General features: G+C 34.1%; 1 protein-coding gene across 1 annotated transcript; it reads right to left on the bottom strand.

The window, feature by feature from the left end:
- Positions 1–8,421: 8,421 nt before the first annotated feature.
- Positions 8,422–10,638, bottom strand: LOC108473271 (triacylglycerol lipase 2-like). The gene is made up of 9 exons (XM_017774787.2): positions 10,358–10,638; positions 10,169–10,285; positions 9,958–10,098; positions 9,743–9,853; positions 9,526–9,669; positions 9,384–9,424; positions 9,139–9,221; positions 8,946–9,041; positions 8,422–8,856 (listed from the first exon to the last, which is right to left on the bottom strand). The coding sequence occupies exons 1-9, from the start codon at positions 10,541–10,543 to the stop codon at positions 8,534–8,536; spliced, it is 1,242 nt and encodes a 413-aa protein (XP_017630276.2). The 5' UTR covers positions 10,544–10,638; the 3' UTR covers positions 8,422–8,533.
- Positions 10,639–12,308: the final 1,670 nt, after the last annotated feature.

The following is a 12,308-nucleotide window of genomic DNA, read 5'->3' as shown; positions in this document are numbered from 1 at the left end:
TTTTATAATAATGTCCTGAGAATAATATGATTATTCTTAAAAGATCCTTAGTCAAGAATTATTGTTGGCTAGGACAACAATAATGCATTAAGACTAACATGTAGTTGATTGATGATAAAGAGTTGTCATTGATATGGAGTGTCAAAATCAATGCATGAATATGTGTGTTAGAGAACAACATATTGGACTGACCTGCTATGAGTATGTTTCTTGGATTATTATGTAATTGTCACAACATTACTGATAGTGATTAATATGTATATGATCCTCATACTTGAGATCATCATTATCCCAACATCGTGAGTTGTATATTTTGATATAGTCAAACGAACATCGTAACTGGTTGTTCTATAAAGACTAATGTTGGATATACCACAATCTATGTAGAGGGATATGGTTGATCAATATAAGATAAGTCCCTCCTACATAATGGGGGTAATATCTTAGGCCACTTGATTGAGTGAGACTAGAAATGCATGGCCATGCTCAAATAAGTTGATATGAGATGTCATACTTATTTGTGTATCACAGTTCACTTAAGTTATCAATAAACAAGGGATGGACTATGCAAGTGTGACTATTCCATGACTTGTGTCCATTCCAAAGATATAGGACTTAAAGATTAATGCATGAAAGGTTAATCACAAAAGGTTATGTTGAATCATGACTTCTCATAACTTAGGTAGCAATAATGCATTGCTAGATGCCACTTATTGTTTGTAACATTAGAATCGTTCTAATATTACTGCTAATGTTACAAGAACCTATAGGGTCACACCCTATGGTTGAAATGAACGGAGTAAAACATAGTTGGTATTGTATTCTGATTGTCAGATGAATTAAATTAATTATAGAATTAATTTAATTGGGCAATCAAATTGTTGAACATACTATACGTACAAGGATGTTGTACACATAATCAGAACATTATTTCATTAGTATATGAATTTGGTTCGTATATAAGTTTAAATAAATATAGTTTACCGAAATCTTTATTATAATTAATGTAATTATAATTTTCGGTTAAACATTATTATATTTATTTTAATGATAACTATTATGTTGATTAATTTTAATGAATTAATATCCATTAAAAAGATATACCAATTAAAAGGGTGTTATATATGGCAAGGGTAAAAATCCTAAAGAGATAATATATAAATAAGCCCAAAACTATGCAAAAGGGTCTAGCAGCCGTCAAGCATAAAAATCACTGAAATAGTTTCTAAGATTTTTCTACCGTTCATTGTCAACTGGGTGGACTACGTAGAGGCCGACATCAGAAAAGTTGTGTCTTGGTTCGATTGTGGTTCAGGATTCCCGTTGCCTAGGCATCGCTGTCTACTCAGATTGAAGTCTCAGTAATTACGAAACCTTTTATCACCCCGATACATTCCTTACACAGGGATCTATGGTTTGGATTGCCAGAATGTTTTTAATTATTTTATTTTTCTGCTGCACCTTGGAGGCACCGGCATTCCAACAGTATGCATTTATAATACTTTACTGAAATGGGCTACGGCCCACACCGATACTGTTATTGTATTGGGCTAAGGCTCACACTGATGCTGCGACTAATATGGGCTTAAGCCCTGGCTTTTCAACACTGTATGTTTGAATGTTTGATAAATATGGTTTACACATTGGGTTTTCAAAAACTCACCCTTTTCCCCCTATCTGTGCAGGTAATCCTTAGGCAGGTGGCTGCTGCGAAGGACTCGGAGATGGCCACACCACTGATTATGTTTTTGTTTGAATTTAGTTAAAGTAGTTTTATATGGGTAAATTTTATGTAATAAGGCCATTTTAAATTTTCATTCTGTTTGGGGTTTTATTTAAATTGACTTATATCTGCTAGCTGTAGGACTAGAATTTTAAGATAGTAAAATGTTTTCACTGCTATGCCACGTAACTGGTTTCAAAAGCTTCCGCAACGAACAATGTTTTAAAGCGTAATAACGATTTTCTATAAGTCATGTTTTGCTTAATGAACCCATAATTTAACAAATAAATAAAATAAGATAGCTTTAAATAAGGATCATAAACGAGGATTTAAAACAAGCAAACTTCACTAATAGAACTATGTTTTTCAAAACTCACTGCAATGTGACATCGCAAATGCGGCCATAACGTCTAGGCCGGGTTTTGGGTGTTGCAAATAAAAACAGAATATGTGTAACGGCCTATTGTTGGGTCAAATTGGAACAATGGTTTCAGGACCACAAATCCGAAGTATGAATATTATTTCTTTAAGGTCTACAGTATGATTCTATGATTGTGTGAAAATCTTGTTAAGAAATTTTATCAAAAGAGTGTCCAATTTGACTAATAGGACTAAATTGCAATAGGTGCAAAATATGTGTTCTAGAAGCTAGAGGTGTCTAATTGCTATGGAATTTAAATTAGAGGTCCTTAAATGGTAACTAGACCATATAATTTAATTTGGACAAAAATGGACATGGTTAGGTAAAATTTCAAAGTTTGGCATTAAGGGCATATTGGTCATTTAGTTAATAAAGACAAATTAACTAATAAAAAGATGTCATCTTCTCTAATTTAGTCCCCCATAGCCGAATTTCTCAAGCAACCATAGCTAGGGTTTTTGGGAAGCTTCCAAGCTCGATTGTAATTCCGTATTTGTCCCCTTTTTAATAATTTTTATGTTTTTGAAGTTATCTCAACCTAATCTAGCTATTTCAAGGACTAAGTCTAAAATTTTACCCATGTTAAATATTTGTGCATTTTGATGTTTAATGGTAGAAAATGCATGTTTGGTGTTAGATAAACAACATTTACCAAGCGATTTTTGATGAAAATGTTAAATAGAGACCTATTTGTAAAAGTTGTAAAATATGTGTAAAAATGAGAATAAATGAAAATTGTGGACTGTTATGAGCAAGGAATAGGTTCGGCTAGGCTTGGGTGTGATGAAATTGAATAAAAATCATTTTACAAGCTTAGGGACTAAAATGTAAAAAGTTGAAAAGTTAGGGGTAAAAATGTAAATTTTTCCATAAGGTGTTTTTAGGATTAAATTGAATAATGTGATGATTGAATAAGTTAAATTTGATATTATAGATCAAGAAAGAATAGGCCCTAACCTAGACTAGGGAAAGAACAAAGTTGTGGACTAAATCGAACTATTAGCCATTTTATTCCGAGGTAAGTTCGTATGTTAAAAATAAGCTTTAGAATAATTGTACTTAAATGCTTTAATATTGCATGAACTATGTGTTTGATTATGTAAATGAGTATAATTCTATGAACGAGTTCGACGATGATTCAGCAAGTGAGAAGTCCCGTTGAACCTTAGGAATAAATTAGGATACAAGTGACATGTCACTAGGGTCATTATGTGTTACGTGATTATGTGATCCGGGTGCTAGTCTTGTACGTCCTACCAGTGGCTGAGTATACCGGCATATGTTGTGGATACTTGACAGCTTGTGTGAGTAGCACCGCGTAGCTACGTCTTGACTGATAGCTTGTGTGAGCAGGCCGTTGATAGCTCGAGAGCGAGTGGTTATGTGATATGACATTGAGGTAGCATTGGCTACGTATGTGGCACTTAGTGTGCAAAAATCCAGAGTATCTGACATTATTATTCCGAGTGGTTCACGGGTATGTCAAAGATGAGAATATGTGTAAGTTCATTTTGAGATGGTTCAGGTATGTAAGTAAAGCTCATGTTTATTAAATGCTTGAAATGATGAAAATGAGGTAAGTTTTGTGATGGAATGAATTATGATACTAAGGTTAATTTACATTTAATTATGTTATATTATTTGATTGTTATATGCATGGTAGGGTTGCTTATTTCTTGCATACGAGGTTACTATGCTATATAGCTTACTCTGTTTATTTTCCATGTTTTATAATGTCGCCAAGTTAACTCGGATTAGAGATCGTCGGAGATTCGAATCATACTATCAAACTCTCATTTTGGGTATTGATGATCTTAGTATTTGAAAGTATAGTATGTATAGGGACTTGGTCATTTTTTTATATGTGTCATTTGATTTGGCCAAATATATTGGCTTATATTTGTTTAAGGTGATTTAGTATTTAGCCCTGTAATTGGCTTATTTTGGCTAAAATGGTTGTAAGCCCATTTATATAAGTATATGTGCTAATGCCTTTAGTTTATGCATTTTGCATTAGGTTTCTATATGTTTATTATGGTTAAATGATTTGTTATGATATATGGATGAGATTAGTCCTTTGGTGTGCTAGGAGATCAAGTAGAATTATGCATGATAGAAGTATTCATGTTGACACTTGTGAATGTGAGTTTGGTATGAATTGATTTGGTAAAACATGCTACAGTAAATATGTTAAGTGTTGGTAACGAATGACATGATTTAGTTTTGATTATGGATGTTTTGGTTGCTTAAGCATGCCATGGTTTATGCCATTGAACTTGTGTGTGTGTGTAGCTGTAAATGAGGATGACAAATGGCTTGGTATTGGACTTTGCAGCATTATGACCAAGGAGGAGAGTTGTGAAGTGGCCATTCATGCAGTAGCGAACTTATCCTGCAAAGCCACGAGCTCACTTGAAGTTGCAAGCTTAAACAAGTCTACGAGCTCGACATGTACAAGCTCAGTTAAAGTTGTGAACCCATTGAAAGTTACGAACCCACCCAAAGACACGAGCTCATCAAAGTTGTAACACCCCGAACCCGAGACCATCGCCGGTGCCGGACACGAGGGGTTAACAAGCCAAGTTCACTTGTTTTGCCCATCCATTTGACATTTCCAGTCAGGCTGGAAAACTGCGTCACTGTCGCCTTAAAAATCAAATCTCGAGTTTCAAAACTTGGAAACTGGTTTCGTAAATTTTCCCTGAATTTAGGCTCATATATCCATCCATGGATTTATTTCTAGAATTTTTGGTCGGGCCAATTGGTACAGTTTATTAGTTAAAGTCACCCATGTTACAGGGATCGACTGCTCTGACCTTCGCGTGGTATAACTTGAATATCTCTCTGTACAGGGCTTTAATGCTGGTTCCGTTTGTTTCTAATGAAACTAGACTCAAACTGGAATCTGTACATATAAGGTATGTCTCCTAATTCTTTTGGATAATTTATAGTAAATTTTAAAGTTGCGACAGGAACCCAGAAACCGTTCTGGCCCTGTCTCACAATAGCTTTAATATCTCTTAACATGTAACTCCTATGACCATTTTGTTTCTTCCATATGAAAATAGACTCATCAAGGTTCATTTACATAGCTTATTCACTATTTAATTCCATTCCTACGAATTTTGGTGATTTTTCACATTCACGTCACTGCAGCTGGCAGCATCTGTTTTAAGGTAGGTCTTACCTATTTGGTAGTCTCCATGAACCAACTAGTCTTGCCATACATAGGTTCATATATGATCATTTTAACCATGCCAATGGCTGATCATATGACCAACATTCCCATTTCCAAGCCATAGCCACATCATGACACCAAATATATACATACAAACTACAATTAGTCTAAGTCGATACTTCACTTTTACGAGCCATTTTCGCATGGCCGTACATATATACATCACAACATATTCAACCAACAAGGGGTAGTCCTATACATGCCATTTCAAAGTTCAACCAAAATTTATACCAAAATAGAGGCGTGGATAGTGTGGATGACTTCGACTTTATTGATCCCAAATCCAATTGCTATCGGCGAAATCTATAAAACAGAGAGCCAAAGTAACGGGTAAGCATTTTTTATGCTTAGTAAGTCTCAAGGAATATAATCAGCTCTAATTACAGCAATACATTCACATAGCCAAATGCATCATTTCATTAATACACATTCTTACTTCGCACTTCATCATTATATACTTTCACAAAGCATCAATCAATTCAATAACTGAAATTCATTAGTCGATTGAGCGAATGTTGCTCAAACATGTCGACTTTCCAATGCACATATAACGTACCTTATCCTTTGGGCTTTTCGAGTGTACTAATTGAATTCATTACAGCAACCAACACTCACCTCCAGCCCAAGATTCTTCGAATATAACCGGATATAATCACGTGCACAAATGCCTTGGTCTTAGCCGGATAGAATAACTTCGCACGAATGCCTTGGTCTTAGCCCGGATATAGCCACTAGCACAATTGCCTTGGTCTTAACCGGATATAATTTCCAGCATAATTGTCTTGGGGCTTAGCCGGATATCATTCAATTTCTCATGTACACATACATCAATAATCATTGGACATACATATTTCATTTTCGTTACTAAGGCTCAAACGTACATATATTCACAAGCATATTCGCCTTCGGGACTTAGCCGGGTATCATTCAATTTCTCATACACACATAAATCAATAATCATACACATCCATACTTCATCTCACATAATTCAAGTAAGGTCACTTCTTGAGGACTTACCTCGATGTTGTCGAACGGCTTTTTCGGCTATTCGATCACCTTTTCCTTCCCCTTGTCCAATTGTGGCCCTCTTAGCTCTTGAGCTAATTCAAACAAATTCAATTTATTAAAACCTCATTGTGCTTGCTTATGGCGAATATGACAAGGAGTTTAAATGGTCATATGGCCACTCTTTAGCTTGAATACACAATGGTCATGCACATTTTATACTACATCAAGCAATTCAATACAATTTATTTGAGCATCAAGGAAAAGCTAAGGCCTTCAATAGGCTACCCAAGGCCGAATATTCATGTACATGTTGAGGTCAATTTTGCACTTAATACCTCACAAAACAGCATGCATTTTTCTAGTTAATGCTTTGCACATTGTGGCCCAAAACTTATAATATAGCATCAAGCACTTATATGTGTGCTAGGCCGAATCGTGCTTGCAATTTCACAAGCATTCTTCCACATCTTCTTCTTTAAACCAATATATTCATCACTTACTTCATAGCCAAAACATCATGTGCAAACATATATATACAATATGAGCATGGCGAATTTCAAGGTGTCCATAGCCATCCAAAATACAAATTTTAACTAACATGCAAGAAGCATGAACCATGCTCATGAATGCATCATGGCGAATATGACAATCATGCTCCATTCAACTTCAATCATGGTTAAACACAAAAGAAAACTCAAAATCTTACTCAAGAGTAGACAATCCATCATTGCATGCATCATCATCAAGCTTCACACTTAGCATGCAATGGCTTTATCACCATAACAACTTTGGCCAAATACCATTTCCATGGCATAACAAGGATTTGAGCCATGGCTAACATGCACATCAAATTAGCAACCAAACCATGCATGAAACTCCCAACACAACCTCATACATACCTTAATCTTGATGCAAACTTAGCCAAATCTCCTTCTAGGTCTCTTCCAACCCAAGCATGAAGCAAAAATCCTCCCCTTTTCCCTTAGTATTTTCGCCAAGAAGATGAGAAAGGATGAACAAATTTTCTTTTCTTTCTTTAGGACATTCGCCAAAGTGTTTAGAATGGATGAACAATTTTTTTTCTTTAATGCTAGTCTTTATTTTATGACTTCCTACATACACCACTAGCAAAACATGTTGGAAACATGTTCCTTGCCCATAACCTTGTCATGGCCGCCACTCCTCCTTAGGAAGGGATTATTTGACATGCAACTCCACCTTTTGTTAACATGTACTAACAAGCCATTTAAAATTAGCCTATCATATTTCACCATGTTTCACTTTGATCCCTATTTAATACTTTCTCATACAAATGGGTAAAATTAGAGAATGAAATTTCCACATATGCATGCACACACATAGTAAGCATAGAATATAACAATTAATTATTTTTATGACTCGGTTTAGTGGTCCCGAAACCACATTCCGGCTAAGGTCTATTTTGGGCTGTCACAAAAGTTGCGAGCTCAACTCAAGTTTTGAGCACATCAAAGTGTGAGCTGTTAAGTTTTTGGTGAACCCTCAGTTAAAGTGCGAGCTGGGTTCACGTATTCTGCTATCGATGTTTTGTTTAAAATCTACTTGTTAAGGTTAATATATTAAAACAAGTAGGGTTGGTATTGATTTGATATTTTTAGGTATTAATTTACCTAATCAGTTTATGTGCAAGTTTTATCTTTATATTTTTAAGGTGATTTAGTGGGTTTTGTTGATTATTTGTAACCACTACACCTATATATTGTAATTCATGTGGAATGATGAAGATGATGAGAATTTGATAGCATTTCTTAAAATCTGCTAAGTATTTTTCTTATTTTCTCTCTATTTTTCGAATGCTCTGTTCTCTCAACTTCTAAAAACACCAACAATATCCAAGTTAAATAAATCACATATACTTTGGGGGGAAATCCGCCATTTGAGGAAACAACATTATTAAAAAAAAAAGGTTTTTTGTCCTTTTTTTACAGCCATCAAAAGCAGATGCATCTGTTCTTGGCAGTTCCATAAGAAATTTAAGAACAAAATTTTCATAAAACTCGTGCACTACTGTGTGTCAATTTATTTCTTAGTTTTGTATCATGTTTTACATGTTAAAAATCTTCCCCAAATTCATCAAAAGCTGTGGATTGGTTTGGCCTATATTTCAGTGTAGCCTACTGAGGAAGGCAATAAAAGGATCGTATACATGTTCTTTAGCATTTCCTGACATTACATAATCTGCATGCGCAAAACGTTCTATGAACTGAACAACAATTTTGTCTGGATCATGACCTTGGAGACTATCAAGCAACAGCTTCACATCATCCACATCCGAAAGAGCATCGGCTCCACCATGGCTGAGGAAGATGGGTAGGTCTTTTGGAATGCCGATCATGTTGTAGGCAGGAGGAGTTGGTTGCCCATAGTGCTTTAAGTTCGTACCAGAATCATTGTAATCAAACATTGTTGTGTTTCCTCCTCTAATAACTGTAAAAGTTATACCCACACCACAACACCATTTTTTTCATACCCTCAAAAAATCTCTTACTTTCTGGAAGGGCTTTAGGGATACTTACGCTGACACATGTGGATGACGATCTTCATCGCTGCTGGTTGTGGTTCATTATCTAGAAATATATCCATTATGGAAGGTTTCATGCAACAGTTTTGACCTATAAAATGGATGTCCCAAAGTTTCAACTCAGGAAGATATGACAAATTCCTACTAAATTTTGCTTCATATTTATCAAAACAAGTACCTCACTTTACCTGTATATGGTGTGAATAACAAGGTGGTGCAGTCAACACTTGGTATTCGGCAGATCACCTTCAGAATTTCTATAATAATGACACTGTTGATTGTTCGGAAATTATGTGTTGGATATTTAAAAGGAAGCCGTAATATAAACGGGTTGAAATGCATGCATTTATCTTATGACTGCTATGAAATTAAGTAAAGCTAAATGTGAGTTTTATCTTTGAATTCAGGGAGTTATTGGTTCATTGCATCTTACTTTCTCATATCAAATTTGTAGAAGCCTAACGAGTCCAATGTCTGTAAAAAAGAAAAAAAATAAAACAATTCTTACATTTGTGTTAAAAGAAAGGAAAAAAAAAACTTTATTCAATTTGGATAAGACAAAAAAAAGAAGTAACCTCAGCAATGAAGTTATCAGCAATAACTCTTGAAAGTAGGGAAGTGGTATGACCCATATAAGCTACTGGGCTGAGTAATGCAACTGATTCCAACATGTTCACTAGCTGATCCCTTGACATGGCAGCCATAACCATCAAAGTTCCCTGTAAACAACATCAAACTGTCAAAGATGATGGGATGGGAAATAAAGCATTAGCAGCAGATTCTAAAACTCACCAGTGAATGCCCAACAAAGTGCAACTTTTGACCTGTTTGATCATAAACATATTGGAATGTTGCAGGAAGATCATAAGCTACCAATTCGTCCAACGACCAATTCCAGTAGGCCTAAGAAACACCCATCAGAATCAACCTCAAGTTCGGAAAAGGAAACAAAACAACAATCATCATGCATTGTAGAGAGAGAGAGAGAGGTGTAAATAATCAATAACTGGATCATCAAATTTGAGTGATGTATGCCCTTCACTGTACTCTGTTCCGCGTGAGTTAACAAGCCAGACGTCGTAGCCATTATCGGCCAGATTGAATGCCAAAGATTGTTTCGGGGGTAATAGCAGCCATGATCTTCCATCCTGAATATCATACACAATGTCATTTTTCACATACAAATTTTCATTGCATCAGTGACTGTAAGAGACCAACCACAAACACCCCGTGCTGCAACAGCACGGGCGACTTGTTTCCTCGCGTCCGACAGTCACGACACCCCCCCATAGGAATTCTTACCACATTGAGAATGTAACCATCTTTTGTAGTTACCTAAAAGAAACACAAAATTCCATTAGAAACTGTGCAAAACAGTGAATATCAGGATATTTATCTAACAGTTACATTGTGATCTTCACATTCATAGCCATTGGTCTCCACCATTGATTTGCAGAAACCACCTTCTGATGATTGGACCGGCATTGTAGCCGTGCCGGTTCCATTCTCTTGAGCTTTTAAAGACAAAAAATATGGTGTAGAAAGAATGAGTAGGATTGTATAGGTTAAAATGATGGTGTTGAGTAGCTTCATGATTTTATGTGTTGTTGCCTTGCTTCAACAACACTCAAAACACTCAAATGCTGAAGCAATTCTTTAGTATCAGAAATCGAAATATGAGGAGCTCTGAAACACTGCGTATCTAGTGGGACGCTTTTATTCCTCCACTAAGATTTAATTGAAGTAACGGGTGATCTAAGCTAATGCAGCAAATGCATGAGGCTACCAAAAAAATATCACCTTCGTAAGAAATGATGCATCCAATGCTCGTGCATAACAAATCGGTATTCAATTTCCCTCCTCCTTTCATTTTTTTTTAATTTTTTTATTGTAGAAATGCAACCCAACTAGCATGGAAACATTTGGGGAAATTATAGTACGCATCCATAAGCTCCCTCTGTAATTGCAAACGGGTTACCTGATAAATAGGTAAAAAAGTTTGAAAATTAGTAATTTTTTTTTATTTATTTTGGCATTCTCTTATAATTTTGGGTACATTTTATGATTATTTGTAATCTTTTACGTTTTAGTAATCTCTCATAATTTTAGTATACAGTTAAAATATTTTATATGCTTTTAAAATAAAGTTTTGGTTTGAGAAATCAATTTGTGATATAAAAGAAATATTTTTTCATACTAATCAAATTTGTTATATATACTGATATAATTTAAAATTAAAAATAAATAAGTAAAGCAAATTTATAAAACAAACCAATATTTTTGGCACTCCCTCGTGTTTTCTGGTACTCACCTTATAATTTTTTATATTCTCTTATAATTTTTGGTACTCTCTCATGTTTTTTAGTACTTCATCATAATTTTGGTATCCTCTCATAATTTTTGTACTATTTCATAATTATTTGTAATCTCTTAAATTTTTGTATTCTCATGTATTTTTGGCATGCCCTCAAAATTTTTGGTATGTTTTAAAATTAATTTTGACTTGAGAAATCAATTTTGGAACAATTTTTTTTGCACACTTATAAAATTTGTTATATATACTAATAATTTTAAAAAAAATGAAATTTTAAATAAAGAAAGAAATTATATAAGACGAACCAATATTGGAGGTCCCTCAGACAGATTTGATCCTCATAATTTTTATAATCTCGTATATTGTTTGGTTGGTCTTATTAAATTTGTTTTATTTATTTAATTTTTTAAAATAATCATTATATATAATTTATTTCGTACCAAATATTAGCATAAAAATAAGGATTTAAAAGTTACCAATCTCTCCATTACAAAATCTTTAAATAAATATTTTATTTTTCAAAATAATATATTTTACTCCAAAATTATATTTTTGGTTTCAAATCTTTATTTCGAACCACATACAAAATTACGAGGTTATTAGGCTATACTAAATTTGTATCATTTATTTAATTTTTCATATATTTTAAAAAAATTTCATGGATATTGTTATGAATATCTTATTAGGTGGATGTCCATTATGATCAAGATAAAGTTTTAATGTACTTTAAATTCTAATAGTTATTAGAATTAGATCTCTACTTCTTTTATACTTCTTATAACTATAAATAGATACTCTGATGAGGCATTGTAAGGATCCCTTTTGATCAATAAAGTACACTCTCTATTGCTTTCATATTTTCTTTGTTCTTTATTCTCCCCATCTCTCTTTATTTTATAACACGTTATCAGCACGATCTTGCTCAAAGCGATAGGTCCTTTTATCAACGATCAAATTTATCATTCGTGATTTTCAATATCTTTGATGACAATATGCAAAGTTTTTACAAGAAGTTTCTTTTATTTAATGCTTCATATCTGATTA

The sequence above is a fragment of the Gossypium arboreum genome, chromosome 7 (genome assembly GCF_025698485.1).
Source record: "Gossypium arboreum isolate Shixiya-1 chromosome 7, ASM2569848v2, whole genome shotgun sequence".
NCBI lineage: Eukaryota > Viridiplantae > Streptophyta > Magnoliopsida > Malvales > Malvaceae > Gossypium > Gossypium arboreum.
This window is presented reverse-complemented; position numbering and strand designations above follow the sequence as displayed.